The 22,918-nt window shown below is 38.1% G+C and overlaps 1 protein-coding gene across 1 annotated transcript in view; it reads left to right on the top strand.

The window, feature by feature from the left end:
- The window catches only part of LOC306756297 (E3 SUMO-protein ligase PIAS1-like), a gene marked incomplete at its 3' end in the record, with an annotated part of 63,206 nt that overhangs the window by 13,277 nt on the left and 27,011 nt on the right, over positions 1-22,918 (top strand). The window contains exon 2 of the mRNA XM_079241023.1: positions 16,482-16,977. Coding sequence (XP_079097149.1) covers positions 16,485-16,977 — 493 coding nt within the window. The 5' untranslated portion in view covers positions 16,482-16,484. The remainder of the gene's footprint in view (positions 1-16,481; positions 16,978-22,918) is intronic.

The raw sequence follows: 22,918 nt of genomic DNA on the forward strand, positions 1-22,918 counted from the left end.
AGAATCAAGGTGAGGTGCAGAGACTTGTGTTTCACCACATTACTTCTCTGTGTCGTCATAAAAAGGATGAAAATATTTATGGTGTTTTGTGTCACCTCAGGCAATGGAAGAAAAAAAAGAAAATTAATCTACACTGAAATCTTCTATGCAGACTGAAAATATATCTCGCATTTGAATCTTTTAACCAGCTTCTTTTTCAGTGTTAGTGGTGTTAATCATTATAATGAACATTTTTTAAAACCCTGATCAATCTTGGCTGCTTGGTCATGGATGGCTTGAGCTGAAATGCTTCTTAGTTTTGCAGATTTTTCACACACATTTAAATATGTACATGTCATATGATGGTCACATGGCTAAATAGAGCATGTTGAGGATTCGCAGACATTTGGCCAGCACATGCAATCATTTCGGGGTTAATGATCTCCCACATTGTCTGTGCACCGCGCAGGCTGCTGAAGTATGTGAGTGAGAACATGCCTTCCTCCCTTAAATACTGAGTCTTTAACTTGCCAAATCATGCACCATTTTATGTGGCTCAGTCACTGATGTCTGATGACTTGGCTAAAAGAAAAACATAGGTGGAAATTGTGTGACTTATCGAAGTACGATTACAGTTTACTTCAGCTTGATAGCACTGGTGATGAGTGCTGACTGACTCACTTATAATGAATGTTTATTATTAACTCATGGTAACTTACCAGTGCACTTGAATAGAAAGGCTTTGTTAATGATTATTATGAGCACTAGTAAGTAAAAGTGTCAAAACAAGTATGTGAGAGCTTAAACACTAAATTTTTCCCCTACATAATTTAGACATAATAACAGCTGTAAACAGATCATATAAAATGTAACTTTTTTTTTTTTTTTTTTGCCAACATAGATTTTTCTTTGTTTTTTAATGTAATATCACATATATCAGCTTTTTTTCTTTTGTCTGTCTTATGGATGACTGCTTGATGGGTGTCACTCTATGGAGACTGTTTCTGATGAGGCCTCTGTAGATGGACCAAGTGGACCCATCAAGTCCTGTGTCTTTGCTGAAAGACGTCGCTCTCAGATACTGCTCATCTGCATCTGGTGCTATAGAGGCCTGACATTTTTTCTGCAGACGGTGCTGAAAAATGTCAGGTTTTTGGTTTTTAATTTCATCTTAATTACAGCTTTAATTGAAAATTTTTTTTTTTTTTTTTTTTGCTCTTCACAGTGTATTATTGTTGGTATTTTTGTCGATACAGCCAAAGAAAAATAAACCAAATGGTTGTTTGCTATGTTGTTATATATAGACACTACAGAGGTTCGTCCTTTGGGTAAGGTATCTTTCTCATGCTTGAATGAGTCTTAAGTGGCTTATCAGACTAAATGTTGGTGTTTATTCCCAGACATCCAGACTAAATAAATCTACTTTACCAGACTAAAAAAAGAAGACATTTTCAGGTAGATGGATTATACTTTAAAAAAGTGAAAAGCAGCTTATACCCTAAGAAAAAGCTTTAAAAGACTAGCTTCTTGGAAGGAGAAGAAAGAGGCAGTGACTATAGACTTTTTGACACTGGGTACGCTGGTGCGTACTCAGTAGAACATGGAAATGAAAGAATGGTGCTCTGGTCATAACAAAGAAGTCATAACAGAACAATGTGGAGCTGGAAACGTGTACTGATCAGGATTTTCTCAGAAACTTGAGCGTGATGCCAACCAGCCTGCCATTTTGGAAGACGCTGTGCCTCTAGACAGATAAAACAGGCCTTTCAGGATGGCTCGGCCACTGGCCAGTTCCAACCTGTCTCTCCTCATCAAACAGGCCTCCATGCTGACTGTTTCCTTTCATTATGGCTCCAGAGCAGTCAGCTGCTCTAAGCTGCAGCAAAGAGGCACTGTAACAGGTGTGTGTTTACAGTGTAGGTGAAGGTCATTTGGTGTGTATACGAGTGTGTGAGACAGATCTATTTATTTAGCGCTTCAGAGTTAGTTTGCAATTTGGTGACATTGTTCGTACAGATTCTTCTAACCAAACCTCTCACATGCAGAAGTTGCTCTGTGTTCCTGTATCGTGGATACCAGATGGGAAAGACCTATTCTCAGCTTAGTCTCCTGTTTTTACAATAACAGCAGAGCTCAGAAAAAAAGAAGTATTATTTCAGGTGTCCACGAAGCAGAAGTCCTGTTAGGGGTTTTTCTTGTGCTGTATCAGATGACAGATTATTGGGACCGCTTCCAGTTCTTGGATGGGTTTGAAACTCCCCTACAGAATAAAGGTAAACTTGTTATGTAAGCATCTGAAGGGACAAGTATGAGGACTAACACTCAAGCTTAAGTTTGGCTAAGTTTGTTACGAGTGAAGTTTGATTCTCAAAGTGCATACAGTAAGAAATCACACAGCTTGAAATTGCATGTACAAATTTAAGATTAAACTTTGTGGAAACACAAACTGCAGCAGTTCAACTAACAGGATAAAATCAGTTTTATATAAAATATTTGTTGGTTTTAAAGTTTTGCTCAGTCTAAATTTGATGTTTGATTAGATCTGACAAAAGGGGTTGTTTGTTTATTTTTTCCCTGTTGTGATTAAATGCTTTGCTGTTGATTCAGCAGTTTTTGTATTTTTCCTGAAAAAAATAGAACAGGTAAGAAAGAGGTTTCCTCTTCTAAAAATATATATATTTAAAAAAAAGTCTGTAAAAAAAAAAAAACAGAACTAAGGAGGCACTACCTTTATTCTTCATAAACTCTTCAGTTTTCTGAAAAGACTTTTTAAAAATTAATTGGTTGAAAAGTAAATGCTGCTAAGAAATGTCCAACTTAAAATGCCATATAATATACTTGGAAAATGTGAAATTAGTGAAACAGTTCAGTAATAAAAAGATTGTTCAATGGATTTTATTTAAAAGTAAATGGTTCAAACATCTTGTTTTTGCTACCAAACAATGTGTTTCTCATGTAGCTTTGCCCTAGCCTGTTGTCATGAGAAGTGGTTTAAATATACATTTTACATAGTAACAAAGTCACTTATTATTCATATTGCAAGAAACATTTGCAGTTTCAGCAATGCAGTGTTAACGCCCTGACCGGTGCAGAAATGTGGATCTTCTCTGATGTGTCCATCTAAACCACCACCTCAAGCCTCTCCACCCTCCCATCCCCCCTCCCCCTCCCTCCTGTGTTTTTTACTGGAGCTGTGGAGAATTTCATTTGGTTTGGAGGCTCAGCTGCAGGCTCTCTCTCCCCCATCCCCCATCATCTGTCATTCTCACCAGCTCTGGACAGAAAATTATTACCCTACACACTGTTTTTCAGTCAGACATGAATCTGCTGGATTTCTGTAGGTCTTCAAGCGTCTTTTAAAATCATTGAATTTGTTTCCTCAAAAACACCTCAAAAGGTGTTTGTGTCTTGAAAGAAATTAGAAAAAGCTGTACATACCTCCCTCTTCTCATGGGCTGGTTATGTTAGTTGTCATTTTTTTTGCATATATATGTCAAATTGTGTGCTGTCAAATTGAAGCTAGATTTGTGCTGCAGGAGGTTATGCATTCCTTTATATGGAGTCCAGCCATCGGCCGTATTATACCTACTCAGTCATTTTTGCTGACTGATGCACCCATCCTCCTCCTCCTACTTATCAAGGTACATTTCACATTGATTTAATTATGGGTTTAAAACTTATTTTATTGAGTATATTATTAAAGAATGCCATAGTTGTTATATTACTGCTGAGTTTTGCTTTATGTACAACATCACATGCCAGTCACTGAATACTTGAACACACACCTTGACTGATTCATTAAAGACATGAGAGTGACAGACTTGTGCATGTTCTAACATTTTGCACAAGGCCGTCACAAGAGAAAGAAAGGACAAAAGACTGCTCCTGGCTGGAGCAAGAAATAAGAAAAAAGTCATCATTGGACTGACTTCTATTGACCGGAGATAGCTTTAGTCCGAGCACACATAACCAAATAGTACAGATAGAACGCTAGACGAAGGCAGAAAAGCTGTTGTTAGAACTGCCACATTGGCCACAAGTACATGATGTATTTTAATTCAGAATTAATTATTCAGAATAAAATAATTCTGAATTAAAATATTCTATTTCAAATTTACATGTGAATAGTCATTAAGAGTTAAGGTTTAAATGGAAAGCTTTACTTAATTTAGTTTTAGAACAAGGGGTTGGGGGTGGGGGGTGGATTCTGACTGGTCAGGGAGCAGACGTGACGTACTTATGTATACACAAAAAATAAATAACCCCACTTCCTCCATCTTTTCTTATTGGTTATACAAGGGGTGCCCAAGTCCGGTCCTGGAGATCTACCATCCTGCTGTTTTTGGGTGCAACCCTTCTTCAACACACCTGAATCAAATAAGTGGCTCGTTAGCAGGCCTCTGCAGAGCTGAATGACATCCAGAAGAAGAATTCAGCTGTTTGACTCAGCTGTGCTGGACAGGGGTTGCATCTAAAGGTTGCAGGATGGTAGATCTCGAGGACTGGAGTTGGGAACCCCTGGGTTATACCATTGAAGAAGCTGAGAAGGAGATATAGAGTACTGGAGAATGCGGGCAGAAGACTACACTGAATATGTGCGTCATTGCGATGGGACAAGGTAACGAACATGCGCAGTAAAATCGGAATTAACTTTGAGCAGAATGAACGTTTGCATGATAGAGGTATTAATAAAGTTTAATTTAAATGGGGAATAAACCAGCCATTTACCTCAGAATTAACTTTATAATAAAATTTATAACTTTATAAAAATTTTAACGTTTTTTTGTCACTTATAATGCTAAATGAACAAGAAGCATCTCTGGTCCAGTGTTCTGGACTTAGATGAGGTACGGAATTAGAAACCACTGTCTTGACCAGATCTACATTAACAAGAATTTCATGATTTTTCTTTACATTTTTCAGAATTGAAACCAGTGGAACATAAAAGCAGCCACTGGTTTGGACTTATTGTTGAACATGTCCAGTGAGTTGAAGCTATTTAAAGTGCAATGTTGGGTTGTTTGGTCCAAACTACAGGTTATTTTCATCTTACAGATATTATGCAAGTTGAGTCCTTCTGACACAGTGAAAAATGTCCATGATGAAAACATACTTTCATGTCAGAGTGTACGGCTGGCCATGTTGATGTGTGCATATGTTTACCAGCAAAGAAATGTGTTTCTTTCATGTGCCAGGCATCAGTCATAGTTCATGGAGTTTTGTGTATAATTCCTGTCACTTGCTAAGTGATCAATGCAACCCTGGCTGTTAATTTGTTTTATGTTGGTGGGTAAATGTTTTCAGAATAATCAGAAAAAAGCCACAATTTAAAGACGCATTACGTAACTTTCTGACCTTAATACTCTGCGTCCCAGACTTGTTTGATTACACAGTGACATCTATCCTGTGTATTTCTACAACCACTGCTACCCAGCAGCGTCCTGAAGCTGAGAAACCAAACTATACAACTTTTACATCCAGGACACGACGTGACGTTGCAGTAGAGTTTTGCTTCAAGGTACAACAAGGAACTTGCTGTTTTGATTACATAGCGTCGCTGATTTAGCAAAGAAACACTAGAAGATTAAAGAGAGAAAGGCATAAAACAAAAGTCATCGTAAGATCGTCTTTTGCTGGCTGGAGAGAGCTAACAGGTCATGTAGGATGCAAGATGGATGCTGAAGTAACTGTTGATAGGGGATACATGACGGGAAAATGGCAAAAGTTCTGTAGTGTGTCTTTAAAATGTTGATACAAATCATTGGATTTTGTATCCAATAATTCTTTAATATGTACCTTTCTTTGGATCCATAAATGAGGGTTCCGTTGCACAAAAAACAGCAGCAGATTTCGATGACGCCACCTCCATATTTCACCTTATTGACACTGCAGCCTGGCTGGACTTCTTTTCCTGACTTCTCCCATCCATCCAGGTTGAATTTGGACATAAACCCAAAATGATAAAGTTCCAATAATGGATATGTCTCTGAAAGTTGATTTACAGTTTTCATTCTTCCATTTTTCCTGTTTTATAATTCCAGTTTATCTGACTGTCTTTCAGTCCTTGCTGATGATTTTGAATGTTCTTTCTAAACTCTGAGTTGTGTTTTGGTGAATTTCACTGATCCCTGAAGGTGTCCTTAATGAAGTTTCAATGACACGTGTTGTGAGACAAAAAACTGTTAGATGCAGATCTAATGGACATGCAATTTAGTAAATAAAAAGTGTTAGATTAAAAACAGATTAGTTTAGTATCTTTTAAAAATGAAAGCTGGTCCATGAGTTGTGTATGTGTTGTAACAATTCCCTTGTAAACACTGTTAGCCTTTTATATCCATTGTGTTGTATCCTCTCTCCCCTTTTCTCTCTCCTCCTTTGTTGTTGCTTCCCTTTGTACCTTCATGTCAAGTTGTTGCAGTAAAGCAACACAATAGAGCACATTTTCACACAAAAATGCTTTGTTGAAACCTTGTGTCTCAAGCTCGGTGCAGTTGACTTACCTCAGCTGTAAGACTGATTTTTGTGTTACAGAAATAAGTATATTTTGAGTTTTAAAGGTGGAATGTTTTTCATATTTCTCTTCAGGAGAGTTGTAGAAAAAAATAACACATTATCTGATATAAATATATGACATTAAACCTTTGATTTGTATCATAACTAAAATTGTAACTATTTTATTAAAGGACCATGACATGTTTTTTCAGATCTTTTGGCTTATCTGTAGTCATGTGATGTCGTTATCACCTAGAACCATACAAAAGCTAAAACAAAACAAAAATTGTGCAACGGTTTCAAACTTTCTTTTTCATCACCTAGGTCAATATCGTGGTAAGGTTCCCAGATTCCTTTCATGGTCAAATTCTCTAAGTGTTTTACTCCAGCAGGAAAATGCACATTATTCACTGCAGCCTTTTTAAAAGGTGAAATTTTTGCACCATGAAGAATAAGTAATGCATTGCTACATATCAAAGCGTGGCATTTTGTATTTGTTTCAGAGATGAATCCAAGAAAATAAATTTTTGGGTGAAAAGACAAGTTTATATCTTATCATCTTGCCTAAACACCCAGTAATCCTGGATCTAGTTTATTTTTCCTGGCCACCAACAAAGCGGCAAAAGTGTTTAGATTTGTTTGCTACATTTCACCAAAAATTGTTCAATTATCGAGGCCCCATAATATGCTTACTTTGTGGGAAGTTTAAAGCTAAAAGTCATGGGGATGTTTACCAAAAGAGGATGTTTACCAAGCAGAGACAGTGCTGTAATTTTTATTGTAGCAGTGTGTCATGCTGCTCAGCTCATATTCTGGATTCAGTTCTGGTCCAAGCCTACATGACTACGGTGAAGCCAGGCATGAAAACGGTGCATGATTGACGCATTTTGCTTCCTCCTTGGCAAAAATTCAAGAATTTGATCAATTAGGAAAAAGTTTTCAGTCAATATCTGCTCTTTTATGATAAAAATGTTTGCAACAAAAATTTGTTAGCTATGAGGCTAAAAATAAAACAATACTAAAATAATTGCTAATTAATTGTACTCGAGGCAGCATGCCCAATTAATCGTGATATTGATTTGAGTCCATGTTGCCCAGTCCTAACTTATGTTATGCAAAAATATATTCCCTTGTTTTCTCTAAAATGTTTATTTTTTTAATTAATTGTGAGTAGTCAGTATCTTTCTAGAAGTAGATTGATCAGAGTGCTCTCACTTTTCTGAAGTAGAAATGAGGCTTTATACTCATAAGAGTTTTCTAAGCAATTTTAATAAACACATATTGTGAATTTTTCTGTTATGGTTGCGTAATACAGTTATTTACTTTGTCACTACTATGTTCTTGTTTGCATGTCTGTGTTGAAACAGTCTGCAGTTTTTTACAACTGTCATAGGACTGAAAGCACATTCACATCAGCCTTTTTGATTAGAAGCCGAGTCCGTTTGCTCCGAAAGTTTGCTTTGTTTGGGGAAACGTGAATGCACCAAATAAATTCTTGATTCGGATCAAAGAAGCAAACTCGGTCCGCCTACAAACGCAACTCAGTCTGTTTCAAGCAAATCAAATACAGGAAGCGGACTACAAAAAAAAGGCACTTCCTGTATTTGACATAGCATTGCATTGTGGGTAAATACATAGCGATCGCGTTAGGGTCCTCTGCCTCGTCTGTTGTTCGTACTGCGCCCATTGTTGCAGTGTACGTCTGCAGTATACTTGCATAAGACAAAATAAAAAACCCAAAAAAGTGATAATTGCTTAGTGCTCCATGTTTCTGGTTGGTCCTGTCTTCTCTTTTGCTAGTGCAGCGCCACCTTTGGTGGGAAAGTCGATATGTTATTCTACTGCTTTGGCTTTTTTAACTAAAGTGCAGTGTGAATGCAATCTTGGTTCACATGGATACACTCCTACAACTGAGCAGAGTCTAGCAGACCACCCTGATGTGAATGCACGCTTATATATTGACTCAGTCTTTGTTACACTATGTAATCTGCATTTTAGCCGTTGCTTAAGTCAGTGAGAAACCTTGATTAGATTTGTTGTAGATGGGGAACATTTACTCTCCTCATGGCCCAGTTCTGAGTAGCTGTGAGCTTGCTTCTGCCATCGTAAATCCTAAGTGATTCTCTAAACAGAGAATTCTCTTACTGCTCTCTATTCAGGAAAGATTGTGACTTCTAATTTGTTCAGCTTCATCTTACCGACTTCAGTTCCAGCAGAATTTTCAGGAAAAGTGTGTTTCACCCACCTTAGTGAAAACACGAGAATTTAATCAGGTGTAGCTCTGCTTGTCGTACAAGAACATCATCTTTCTGCTGTTTAGTACCATTAACTGATGAAATAATCATTACACTGGATGGTAATTTTGAAGGTGAAAAGTGATGTCAAATGAATTTTCTGTTAGCAGAGAGAAACCATTTTCCATTTAGATACTGTTGGACAGTGTGAGGGAGTGGTTGAATGGAGGATAGTGATTGACAGATGAGAGAAAGGAAAAAGAAGATAAGGAGAGCAGTGAACTGTTCATCTCACCTCCCTCGCCACTGTTTCTCCTCTCTATTTGTTCTCTCTCTCTCTTTTGTGAAAGCCAAAGGAATGTTACACATCCGCAATGTGTTGGAAGCGCGTGTGCTTTTATGTGTTAGGTTTATGTGAAGCAATGTTTGTGTTTTTGTGTGTTTGCTCTCTTTTGTTTGTATTTGCTTTGTAGTGATAGTGAGTGGGCTTTCTGTGTGTGTGTGTGTGTGTGTGTGTGTGTGTGTGTGTGTGTGTGTGTGTGCGTGTGTGTGTATGTGTGTGTGAAATGCTCGTCAGCGAGTGTCATTATTTCTTCCCGTCCTTCACATTTACATGCATATTTCATGGAGACGGTCATTTTTGTCCAGTGCAGGAGAATTCCTGGGTTGAACCAATAAGCCCCATTTTCCGAAATGTTGTCCACATATAAAGATTCTCAGCAAGGTTACGTTGAATTATACAAATTATTGTACAGTTTAGAGGAAAAAAAAACCCATCTGCACATTGAAAATTCATGGAAAGACAGCTGCTGCCTGTGTGCTGCACCTGTGATTGAGCTTCCTGCTGTAGGAGCCATCTGTGTTTGACTGATGTGTGTTTATGACTGCAGTGTGGCTCAGACCAAAAGCATTAGGATTACATTCACATATGGGTGCCTGCCTCCTGCTTTTTTTGTCTTTACTGCATGTACTGAGAAAAACTCTGTCCTGCAGGTAAAATGTTTGTACACCTTTTTGTACACTTTACACTGTTGAATCTTAACTTTTGTATTGCTATTTTTTGGGGTAGATGAGGGGTAGGGTTCAGTGTATATATTAGATTTGTGTATAGTGTCTTGACAAATCTCTCAGATATGTATTTACTGTAAATAAGTGTGATGTCCTCTGAAGTGATGGAAACAGCTGTGTGTGTGAAAGAGTTCATGGTCATGCATATGTACACAAGCTGTACACAAGATGCAATGTTTGTTCTGTAAACAGCCGGCTCTGATCTGCCACTTCGAGCCGTATGAGGCTCTGTTGAAGCCCAGTGTGTATGTAAACTGTGTCAGGCCTACATCTGAAAGTTTTAGTCAAATGGTTCAGTGGAAACAAATCATTGATTTGTCAAAATGCTTTTGTTCAATTGGGCCGGGCTTTCAGAAAAATTTCACACCTTCCCTGGTTTGGTTGTGTTTAAGCTGCACTTGCCTGGAAAACATCCCATACTTGAAACAACTGCTCGCAAGTGGACAATACTCCCTCAAACAACCACTGATAAGTCATGAAAAAGCAGGAAACAGTTTAAGTCATTGGCAACTGCTGTTTGGTCCACTTTAAACAAACCCTGGTCTGCTTCCACAGATAGTACAGAAACACCAAGACTGCATACATTTACTGTTATTTCATCGTTTACTTGTGGGTGCAAAAGCTGCTTTTGGTCCTGGCCTATCAATGAGCTGCTTTTCTGTCTTCTTTCCTTTAGGTTCATAGTCGTTTCAAGGGATATTATCTCTCACAAGAAGTTGTTGTGACTGATTGCCATTGTCCAGGCCTTTTTGGTCCACATAAAGTTGCATTGTGAAACCAAATCAAATCAAAAGAAAATTTTCAGAATACCCCACCCAATCAAACAAAGCCCCCTGGACTGTCTTGGTTTAAATATACCCTAAAAAGGCCCCATAACATTAGACTAAGAAAGTTTAAAGTCAGTAAAAATGCTGAATATATATTTTTTTGCAGCCACTGATTGTAATTAAAAATGTTATTGGTTCAAAACAGGAAACCAACTTGTTTAACCCCCTGAAAACGTATAACCGCAGCAGCTACACAGAAACATGACAACTCAGGATGATGTGACTCTTTGCACCAGTTCTTGCAGTGCAAGGCATTAGATCATCTTTTGTGGCTGCCACTCTATATGAAAATAAATTTAAAAAAAAGAGGGTTACAACAAACCTAAAGTTTGTATAGGTTTTAAGAATAAGAGGGTACAAACGTATAACAGTAATTATTTTAATTATCAGTAATTAACAGTAATTATCACTTATTTTTTTATCAACACTCTTCATTAATAGACATAAAATCTAAATCTAACAATGGTAAAGTTAATTTAATAAATTATTCCTTCTTTCTATATGCGCAGCGGTACATTACCTCCCACCACGATAATGCCAGAAACCTTGCAGAAAGGGAACAGCAACATTTTTCAGCTCTGGCTTCATGCAAAATGATTTTTAAAACTCTTCAGGACTCATCTTGCACTCAAGGTCGTACAATCAGTTCGTCTCCAATTAAACTCAGAATTGTATATTTTAGCTGAGCCGCTAAAGTGTCGGCAGGTACCTGTTCAGGCAAGTGGAACTGAATGATCTGAGCAGGCTGAGTTTTTTTTTTTATCAGAGCCAGTCTCTTTAGAAAAGCAAATAATATTCCCTGATTGGTAAAGTTGTTTTTATTCACGGAGCAATGCAGCGCAGAGAATATGAAACATTGCCAGGGGAAAACTGTTGGTGTTGGTTTTTGTGCTCATCTTTTTTCATACTTTCAGCTGCATTTGCATTACAAGTATTAATTTTCAAAACTGGCAGTTATGTGAAATTGAATTATTGCTTTTTATATATAAATATACACATACAAAATCCACGATCAAATGCTTTTAAATTTTCTTTTACCAAAATAAAAACAATGTAGAAAAATATTTTTCTATATTCTTTTAATTAAGCTCAGAAATGAAGATGTGTGTAAGTGAGTATTATGAAGTACAGAAAATATGTACTCAGGCAGTGGATTGCAGTGCAGATTCAGTAGGCTTTAGAAGAAATGTAACATATTATGTTTTGTTTTCTGTTTCAGTGGGATGTAATGTATAGTTATAAGGTTAGGCATTATACACGCTACAGCTTCAGCATACAGTTTTTATGGTTCTTTTTTTTATTATTATTATTATAAAGCTTTACTTTGGTGCATCTGTGTCTGATTTATGGACCAAAATAAACCACTTAACCACAAAATGTGCTGTTTTTTGCTGCACCGAAAGTTACAAAAGTAGAAATGGTTTTACAGCAAACTGCAACCATTTGGGGGTTTTGGTGATGTTCACATTTACTGCTCTACTGTAGTTGAGCCAGAATGAGTCAGTCAGACTAAAACGGAGATGACATCTGTATTTGAATGATGTTACAAGTTCCAATTTAACATCACAAATATTGTAGTGCTATTTAGGTTTCCCTATCAGAAAGGTCATGAAAGAGTGCCCGAAGGCATCGCAGTATAGTTTGTGTGTGAGGTATGTGGTGTTTCTGTTTAGATTCAATCAGAATTTGATATGCAGATTAAGGCATTTAGATGTATTTATCAAACATGGTTTAAAGTTTGAATTAACTTCGTTAGATAAACTACCATAACTGTATTTTTAATCAGTAGTAAATAGCAAGACGTGCTTCAGGAAATCTTTTCCCGTTAGAAGAAATTGTTCTTTTTTACATCTTATTTTTTGTGTTTGTAAAACAGCAACAACAAAAAAAGATGCTGTTGTGGTTAGTTTACAAAAATAGCCCACAGCAGTAGTATATGACATTTTGAATGTCAATTGAATGCAAAAACCTAAAAGTCACACAAGAAGAATACGTCTCGTATAACAAGCACAACTAAAGTCACGAATGCTTGAAGGTTTAATCCTTCATTAATACACTACATCCTGCATATTCTACATACAAAAATTCTAAATGCTGTGTGTGCATGAGTACATAATTAGTTTTCGTCAAGAAATCTGGCACACTGGGTCCCAGCCAGTGTGTGTGCATTGTTATTTAGGGTGTGTGTTTGTGCACTTCTGTACCTCTGCTCTTTCATTAAAGAAGATGAAGGGATGAAAGCTGTCCATTCTTGCAGGTGTGTGTGAAGCCGATTTAAGTATGGAGATATACAGTGTCTATATTTAGATCTTGTGTAATACAGTTTAAGGCCTACCAGCTGTAATCTGATAAACAATGTCAGCTTTAATGGGAGTTAATGAAGTCGTCTTGTAGAGAAAAAAAAACAAGTTAAACTTTTTTATGCACTTACCTTTGCATGGGCAGTACTCCTCATATACATTGGCTTTATATTTAATTGAGTGCCTACACTCTAAGACACGGACACTGAAATAAATGCTATTTGGTTAGACGACTTATTTGGTCGAAACAAAGCTTTAGTTTATTCCACATAAACTTTAAAACATAAGATTAGCAGAACATGATACTTTCATATCTTTCTAGATTTGGACCATGGATTTAGTTTGATGAAACTTTGGAACTGCTTGTTGTAGTTTCAGCCTGATCCAGGAACTTTTCTATTTTTTTCATGCCTTTGCTGCATTGACTCCATCCTTGCAAACAGCCCCAGAATTACATTGAGCCAACAAAAACAAAATACCTTTGTTGGCTACAAGATTGATTTTTTTTTTTTTTTTTTTTGTTCTTTCTTTCTTTCAGTTTGATATTTCAAAAAGTCGTGTAATAGCATACTGCTTCCCAGTATGTTTAATGCAATTTCTATTATGATAATAGGGTTTGAAAATTAAGATGCTACACATTCAGTTTTACTACATGCACCACAGTTCTGTGAAATGCATCTGCTAAGGTGTATCAATGTATGGATGCAGCTCTGTGTTTTAGAGGCAACTACCAGCATTATACCAAAGAAAGACTTGACAGTAAGTCAATAGTCTTATTTACTATATATGAAATTTAAAGCCCCAGTGTCTGAGAATTACTCCCATCTGATGGTGAGCTAATTGAATGCAAGCAACCGAGTAATGCTCTCTGGCACCTTGCTGTTTAAGCGCATTGTTACCTCTAACAAAGCCACGGATAGTCACAAATGTAAAAATGTCAACATGTTGCACAGATTGGAGTGTCCTGCCAGGTGATTAGGTGCAGAATGATACGCTTTAATACTGATAAGATACAAGGATGCGCTCCATGTACTGGTATCAAGCTACTGCTAATAGCTAATGTTATCATGTGAAATTGTGTGACCAGAGAGATGATATCAACCACCACCCCAACTTGACAAATCAGCTGATATAAATTATGAAACACGAGGGAAACCTAAAAGAAGCGCTGAGTCGCCTGCTGGAACGACTTCTATGAAGATTAACAGCAACTGAAAATGGTTGTAACCAAGCTTTTCCACTGTAGGCTAACTAACAAATTAGCCACCTCTGCATAGCAAGTAACAGTAAATTATTCGACTCAAATGGGAGGATAAAGTAGTTGCTGGACTACGTGCCCTATTTCAAACATAACCCCAAAATAAACTTCACTGTGGGAGTGAAACAAATTTACCTTTCCAGCATAAAGCTGCAACCGCTCTGTCAAAATTGAAGTCCCTCTCCTTCATATATTGTCTTCATCTGGTAAACGCTACACCGATGTACACTGTAATTATTTCTTTTTCTTTTTCTTGGGTATATTTTTTTCTCTTTCTTTGGGGCAAAGTGAGTGGTCTTCTATTTCAATGGAAAATGGCAAGTTTAATGATCCACGGTGGTCATTGCTTGTCCCCCCCTACTTCCCACCCCTGCCATAGTCATGGGTATACACAACCAAAATGTGTAAGACTAACAAATTTGTCCCCTTTCAGCTACACTACAAAGATGGTGATGCAACATAGCAGCCTTCTTTTGGGTGCGCTGCCACCAATGTATTTATAAATAACTCATCCTACACTATTAGTACACTTTCATTTAAATATGATTGTGATTTGACCGCGTTAAAATATGTATTTATAAAAGCAATACTTGACTTTTGCTGATAAAAATCCAAATTAGTTGCACACTTTACCTTTAAACAGCTCTCTGGGCAATATTTCCAAGTCGAATGTGACTCTGCTATTGACTGTCACCCGTAGCTCTGTCCTTTACATCCTCTTCTCTGACAAGTCGGTATATTTGCTTTTTAAATAAACCTTGTTTACCAGGACAAATATTTCATCTATCTGATTGAAATCAATCTGATCAGAGGTTACACCTTACATGTTTACATGGACACAAGATTAAATAAGCCTATCAGTTGTGACTTTACATAATGGACAGATTTAATTCGCTTTTAACAACTATAACACACACAGTGTGTACTGATTTGGAAGACAAATGTCTTTCTTTATTATTATTTTAAAAATTTTGATTGTTGAAATACTTAATGCTTTACTCTTTCAGTTCCCAACAAAAATATATTATGCCATAGTCTACTTCTGTGTTTCCACTATTTTTCAAGTTTTCCCTGAAACTCAATGCATGACATATGCCCCATATAGTTCAAGCATGATGCTCTGAAACATCATACATCAGAGAATTGATCAGAATGACTGTAGACATGGTTATTTTTTCCTACTTATCCAACTGTGGAAAACTTTATACCACCCCTCTTGATTGGATTAAAAATTCTTTCTGATTTCCCCTCGGGGATGAATAAAGTATCTTTGATTTTGATTTTTTTTTTTTTTTATCAAGGCCGATTGGAAAGATTTTTTTTATTTTTTTTCATGATTGGATATTTGCTCAAATTCAAAAGTGCTCCATGTAGGCCTACGTGCAGCTATTGATTTACCGTAAGGGAAATGATCATTTTTATTCTTTCTCACCATTTGTTCATTCAAAAGGAAATAGGATTTTTCCAATTTTTTTTTTCATGGCATCTCATTTAAATGACATCCAAGTGGGCAAGAACAGATAGCAGCTGCACAGGAAACATTTCTGGTACTCTGCTACTGTATACTACAACAACTCAGAGTTTCTGTTGCTGTGGGAATCAATTGAACGCACTTGGCCCCTACTGGCTTGGAGCTGGCATTTTGCTCATTCGCCTGTAGGGATGTTGGATGTCATTTAAATCTCTTTGGCTCAGTGGGTGGTGCCGAGCTGCAACGCTAGATTCAAAATGAATAACAACCTACCAGTCCCCCAGCTTTTCAGTCTGTGAACATCCTGTAAACGTGTCTAATTTGTCTTAGCTCTGTCCTAGGTCGCTACACAAGGAGACCCAGGATAAAAGGGTATTTGCCACACAGCATCTTTGCTTTTGCCTCGCATCACCTTGAATTGCAGAAGTTTGATTCACATGTACTCCTAAATGACTGATTCTTTAAATATACAAAGAGAGTCACCTCACTGATACAGAGTTTTACATGTTTATAACTCATTAATGCAGGTGAAAGTTACAGCTGACAGGGAAACTCATTTTGCTGGGTTTGCACAGGGTTGAAAGGAAGTGTGTTTCCTCAAGTCCTGCAAGAGAATGAATTACAATCCAGGCACTCCAAAGTGAATGACAGATTCAAATGTGTGATAAATAATACTGGGTTTTTTTTTTTTTTTGTTTTTTTTTATCCATTGCATGTTTTATTTTTATTCTCCTTTAGAACACCTCATCTATATTGTGTGAGTCTATTCTTCTCTGCTTGAACTTGACATGTCAGTATTAGCATTGCACATGAAGATAAGACTCATCTTTATTATCTCTTCCATCATTCCAGCAAATGGTGATGAGCCTGCGGGTGTCAGAGCTGCAGGTGCTGCTGGGCTACGCTGGTCGCAACAAGCACGGACGCAAGCATGAGCTGCTCACCAAGGCGCTGCATCTGCTGAAAGCTGGCTGCAGCCCAGCTGTGCACATGAAGATCAAAGAGCTCTACCGAAGACGCTTCCCTGCCAAAATGGTCTCCCACTCAGAGTTAGCCCTCCCTGGACCACATCACCCGGCCTCAGCTGGAATGGTTGGAGGAGGGGGCGCAGCGCTGCCTGCTGGCCTGACACAGCTGGCGTATGAGGGTCACGCCGGACACGGTGGAGCTCCGTCGCCTGCTGCTTTACTCCCCCTCTCACTGCTCGGTCCTGGGAAGCACGAGCTGACCGGACTGACGCACCACCTGCCCACCTCGGCCACGCTGCATCCGGTCCATCCAGATGTCAAGCTCCAGAGGCTGCCTTTCTACGACATGCTGGATGAGCTCATCAAGCCAACCAGTCTAGGTGAGAAATGTGTGTGAGTGTTGCTATTCTGTGATAATTGGGGATGAAAGATGGATGCATTTAATCTCTATTTGCACAGTGTGCTGCATTTGTTCTATAACACACTGAGTATAATCCAATTAGGCTTCACTTTGGAACACAAAGCCTTTCCCGTTTCTTCTCTGTATGTGTTTTATTTAAGCCTTTAGTTTCAAAATATTTTGCAAAATATTATCCAAAAGGTTGTAAATATTTATAGCTGTCTGTTATTCCCACAACAATGGTGTTAGCAAGCACTAAAAACATTTGTATTTCCTCTGTTTTATAAAAAAGCTGAGTTGGTGCCATGCTGCTAGCTTGTGTGTTGACAATGTGCAGGAAAGCTACTGCAAAAACAACTTTTGTTTATTTTCACAGTGTTCTCTTAAACGTCTTATGACATGGTTTTTAGTGTCTTTTGTCTTATCTTACATATAACCTGGCCAGTGCTGCATTGTGGTTCCTGGTTTTCCTTTTATGGTCAAGTTCTCAAGACTGTCAGCCCCAGATAGAGCATGCATGTTGTGTATGATAGCAGTGGCTGCATGTCAGGCAGAACAAGCAGATGCTAGCAGTTAGTCACCAGGATTGAGTCCTGCCGAGTGGGCACTGACCACCATCCACACAATCAGGGCCAAGAAGGTCAGACTGAATACAGGCTACCATCAGTCGCTCACTCTCTTGGCCATATATATCTTGGCACACCCTGTAGACCATATTAGCCTCTCATTTCTCTCACAAATTCTCAGAAATATAGATTTACAAACACAAGCAACAACGAACCTTGTTTTCACCAGTGTTTGGCTTGGGATGGAATAGTTTGGTGCACTTTGGTACGGTAAACCTTGATTTCTGTTGCAATTCCACACTGAACCACACCATTACCTGGTAGGTAGGTAAAAAACAAGACAGCATCAGCTACTTAATAACATGTATTCATACCAGCATGATGGCTTCCTTGAATTATAGCAAAGATCATGACATTGAAGGAAGGATGAGAACCAGCAATTTGTGTTCTTTATTCTTGGAACGTAGCTTTAAACAACAAAATAAAATCCATGGTAAATTAAAACGTGGCTTTCTTCCAACTATGCTCTTATTGAGAAGTGACAATAGTTTTGACCAATCAGTGGGCTGCAATGTATCAAGCTCCGTCCAGCTCAACCAGTTTAGATCAGATCGATAAGACTTGGCTCCTAACAGAAGGGTCTCAAAAAAGTAAAACAGCTCAGATAGGATATTTTGTCATGCAATACAATGATGGTGGAAACAACCTTACATAATTCAATGTTGCCATTATCCCTGATTTTCTTCGCTTAGATTTGACCAAATGTCTAAGAAATTGCTGATAGCAGTCTGTAAATATTTCCTTGCAGTCATATATTTTTCTCAACAATAATGCCTCCCCACGGTCCTTCTGGCTTTAGAGAAATGGATAATTAGTCTATTTTGGCTCTTTAGTTTCACACCTGTAACTTACAGGCTTAATAAACAGGATGTAAGTCTCAGCTACCTCACAGTCAGCACTTATTCAAGAACTTTAGCTGTAAGAGTTAACATACTCATTACAGTGTGGATATGACATGCACTATAATGTCTATATTACTTCCTCATCATGTGACAGCTGCACTTAGCTGTGAAGTCATGTTGCATTTCCAAACGTCGTTGCGGATCAGCTTTACATAAATAGCCGAAATGGTGTAATAAAAACATTTTGTGTAGTTGTTCTAAATATTATTAAAGTTCAGATCTCTAATAATGTATTGACAATAACAAAGCCTGCAAATAATATTGGCTACATGTTGTGCTGTAATGCGACTCAGAAATGAGTTTTAAAGTTTTAAAAAACTCTGGTTTCTGTCTGATTTTCAGCTGGTGGACAAATTTTCTGCCATCTCTGTCCGCTGGCAGTAAAGGGATCACCTCTGTGTGTGCTCACAAGTGTGTGTGAAATCAGGGCGGAACTTTGCTATTGCTAAAGAGAGCAACTATGACATGCTGTCATGTAGAGATGATAACCAAAATTAGACTGATTATATTTAATTTAAAAAAAAACAAACAAACACACAATATGAACCTGTTTTAGAGAAAAGGGAACCTGAAATTACTTCTGTTGTGGCTGATCAGAAGATTTTGAGGCTCTAAAGACCCAATAATTTGAGGCCTCTGATGAAGCCAGTGGATTTCTGTCTGCTAAATAACTGGCCAAAAGCTTCCTGTTGAGATGTCTGAATGCAGAGGAAATTGTAGAAATCTGACATGAAGTTGTAATTGTTGTCATACGGCAGCCAGTGATTTCAAGATGGTAGATGCCTTCCAGCCAGCTGATTTACACATGGAGGACTGTTTACCTGCATGCACCCAAACCCCCTTCTGTTCATGATTTATTTGGACTATGAGTAGAAACATTTTTGTTCCAAAATCTTCTCCGTTTATGATAGTAACTCTTTTACATACCAGTGTTTCGGATGTTACAATAAATCATTTAAACTAGGAAGTCTAGTATAAATTCAATTAAAGGATATTAAAAATTATTTATGGCATTAATTGTCAAAAATGTCTCAAACTTCTTAACTGATAGACGCCAGGTTTTGATTAAAGATTGGAGAAATCCCTGTTGGTCTGTGGATGTATGTAGCGGCACATGTTTTCAGCTAATCCTCTCTCACCAAAATGAGAGACTCCAAAATATATACAAATCTCTCATGTACTATCTGTAAAACTGTTTCGAACTTGTCAGAAAATACTTTGTTCATAGTGAGTCCATGTAAGAGATCATCACTCAGTAAGAGGCTTTGAGAAATCCCCACCCAGACTCCCCCGTCTAACTTTGCCGATGCCTGGTGTTTTAGCTTTTTGACCTGTTCCCTGTCTGATCTTTAATTCTTTACTTAACAGACTTTTAATCTCAGCTTTATCTCGGTTAGATTTGTCTTTGCATTAGGTCTACATCCAGCACCCAGCCTGCACTTAGCATAATAACTCTCTTTGGGCTCTGGGATATATTGCAAATATATGGAAATGTCTAGATTTTCCAACATTAGCATTTTAATAGAGTAAGAGACCATCTCGTGATTAATTTGCCTGCAGATGTATGTACAAACACAGCGCCTGCAGCTCTGTCATCACACCATCCCTCTCCTCTTCCCTCCATCTTTCCTCACTCTTTCCATTTCCTACACGTGCTCCATCCCTCTCAGCCTCCTCTTCCTCTCTCTTCACCAGTCTTCTGTCTCTGCGGCCATCCTCGGTTAAAATTTGCATGCAGAGTGATGAAATCACACAAGCGTGCACCTGTGCCCGCAGTACACACCCTTCCCTCATTTGAATTTGAATCCCACGTTCGAACCATTCTCACTCGCAATACTTTCAAAGCACAAACGCACTTTCCGATAAATAATGCATGTTGAGCATATTGTTCTCAGAGAAGCGCAGAAGGATGAGTGATGGGAGGAAAAACTCAGAGGAGGATGTTGCACATCATTACACAAAACAAAATATTTTAATTTGCTTCCCAAATGAAAGTGCAGCTTTGTGGTGATGACCCTGTTTGTCACTTATAGAGAGCAGGAATTAAACCAGTGGATTAATGTTGGGATTTCACCTTTACTGGCAGACATGGAGATATTTTTCTTTTGCTCTCAGACAGCCCGGCTGTCTTCTCTGTCTCACGACTCTTTTCTTTTTTTTTTTTTTTTTTTTTTAACAGTCCATCTCCTCTTCGCCTGTGCACATCTCTCAGATCTACTGATTATTGCTCAGGCCCTCTCTCTCTCTCTCTCTCTCTCTCTCTCCCTCTCTCCCTATTGTTGTGTCTCCTGTTGCCTAACCTCTCCTTCCTTTGATTTTTTTTTTCAGACTCCCAACCCCCTCCCTCGTTTGCTACTTCTCCTGGTTCACCAGATTCGTTTTTCTTTTTTCCTCCTAGAAAGAAAAGTTTTGTTGCTCATTTATGCATTTAACCAGAATTCAAAGAGGATTTTATCAGAGTGCTTTTGCATGACAGACTTTGGAAATACAATGGAACAAGATCATTAATGTATGTAGGATTTCTTTTTGTCTTTTTTGCAAAGAGCAGCCTTGAAAACTGCGTCACATGTTTCACAATCTGCAGCGGATGATCAGTGATGACTGATTGATCCTTGGGGGGTGGGGTTATTTCAGGTATTTCCTCCAATGTGTTCCTTCATCAAATATAGCATAAATAGAGATTTGGCTCCATCCTGACATGATAACATCACACAGTTTCTGCAGATTTGTTGGCTTCACATCGATGATGAAAATCTCATAGTGGTCATAAAGCGATGGACATAGCCAACAACAATACTACTTATTGCACCACCCGTTACTAGCAACATGTTTCTTTTGTCAGTTACTGCTGCAACGCATTACTCTTTAAATAAAGTAACTTAGTTATCATTTGTTTGTCTGTTACTATCTAAATTAATCATTTTTGGCCGGTAGCTGTGTGGTGCTTCCTGTTTGCTGATGCAGCGCAGTATGGGCAGTCATGTCCACTTGTCAGGGTTATTTTCTATTAATTTGTTTGTGAGTACTGTCAGTCGTGAATTTTTGTGCTTGTTTTCTCAAGTGTGGCTACTTATTTTTGGCAACAGGTTCTCTCTGTGACTAACTGTCTGTCTGTCTGGCTGGCTGGCTGGCTGGCTGGCCATCTATAACATTTCTGAACAATATTTTTTAAAAAGAACACTGGTCATAGGTATAATTTTTAAGCAGCTGTTTTTGCTTTTTTTTTTTTTTTTTTTTTTTTTTTTTAAATTATTATTATTATTTTACTTATTTATTCAAGTATTCTGTTGCCCTGACCTAAAAAAAAATCATATTGAAAATGAATTTGTTTTTGAGTTAATATATTTCCTACAACGCCAGGTAAGTTATAAGAATTTTAATGGGAGCACTTTTAAAAAGTGCCGAAAAAGTTACTTTTAATAGTAACGGTTACAGTTTCATATAGACTTAGTGTGTGTGTGTGTGTATATATATGTAATATATATAATATGAGTAGCCACAATTTCCTGTCTGTCGCTGAGAGGACTTGCTCTCTGTGTGGTCTTCAGCTTCTGTAACCTATTTGCTTTAAGGTTACACAGGTGTGTTCTTAGATGGTATTTGGCATATACTGGTTGTAATGAGTGGTTATGGAGTTACGGTTGCCTTTTTTTTTTATCATCTCCAACCAGTCTACCCTTTCTCCTCTGACATCAGTGAAACATTTGGGTCCAAGTAATTGTTTGGACTGGATATTTTCTCTTTTTCATACCATAGTCGCTTCACATGTGAATGTTCAGTAGATTAGCAGCCAGCAACCATGCCACCTTTCTTCACTTTTCTGATGCCCAGTTTGAACTTCAGCGAATCACCTTTACCTTAGCTGTGTTTCAACAACTACACTGTTCTCTACACGGTGCCCTACATAGTGCTCACGCCATTTTCTAGGGGTGTTTGAATGTCCAGAGAGAAAAAGTATTGCACTTTTAGACTGTATATAAAAAGATGGATGGAGACTCCGTGACATCACCCATAGGTTTCTGAAAAGCTGAAGTGAAGCTCGGTGGGCGGTTCCTACCATTGCCATCTTGGCAGGGTCATGCATGTCGTCTCGCCTAGAAAATGCAAATATGGGCAAAGAGGGCAGAGAGCTCTAAGAGGGGGCTGTGAGCGTCATGGTGGATAATTGACATTGAGCAAAATCCGAGCTGCCTGTAGCTAAGCGCTAACTGAGCTAACCCGGAGATAACAGGCGCTAACCAGCTAACGGGCTAAAGCTAAGTTACTTTGTTAACTGGCTAAAATGTGTGGTTGTTCTACGTTCTTCTTACTTGATGCGGTTGATGCAGATTGGGTACCTGTCAATCAAAAGGACACGCCCCTAAATATAACAAATTTCGATATTAAACAGGCT

The sequence above is a fragment of the Telmatherina bonti genome (assembly GCF_933228915.1).
Source record: "Telmatherina bonti genome assembly, chromosome: 1".
Taxonomy (NCBI): Eukaryota; Metazoa; Chordata; class Actinopteri; order Atheriniformes; family Telmatherinidae; genus Telmatherina; species Telmatherina bonti.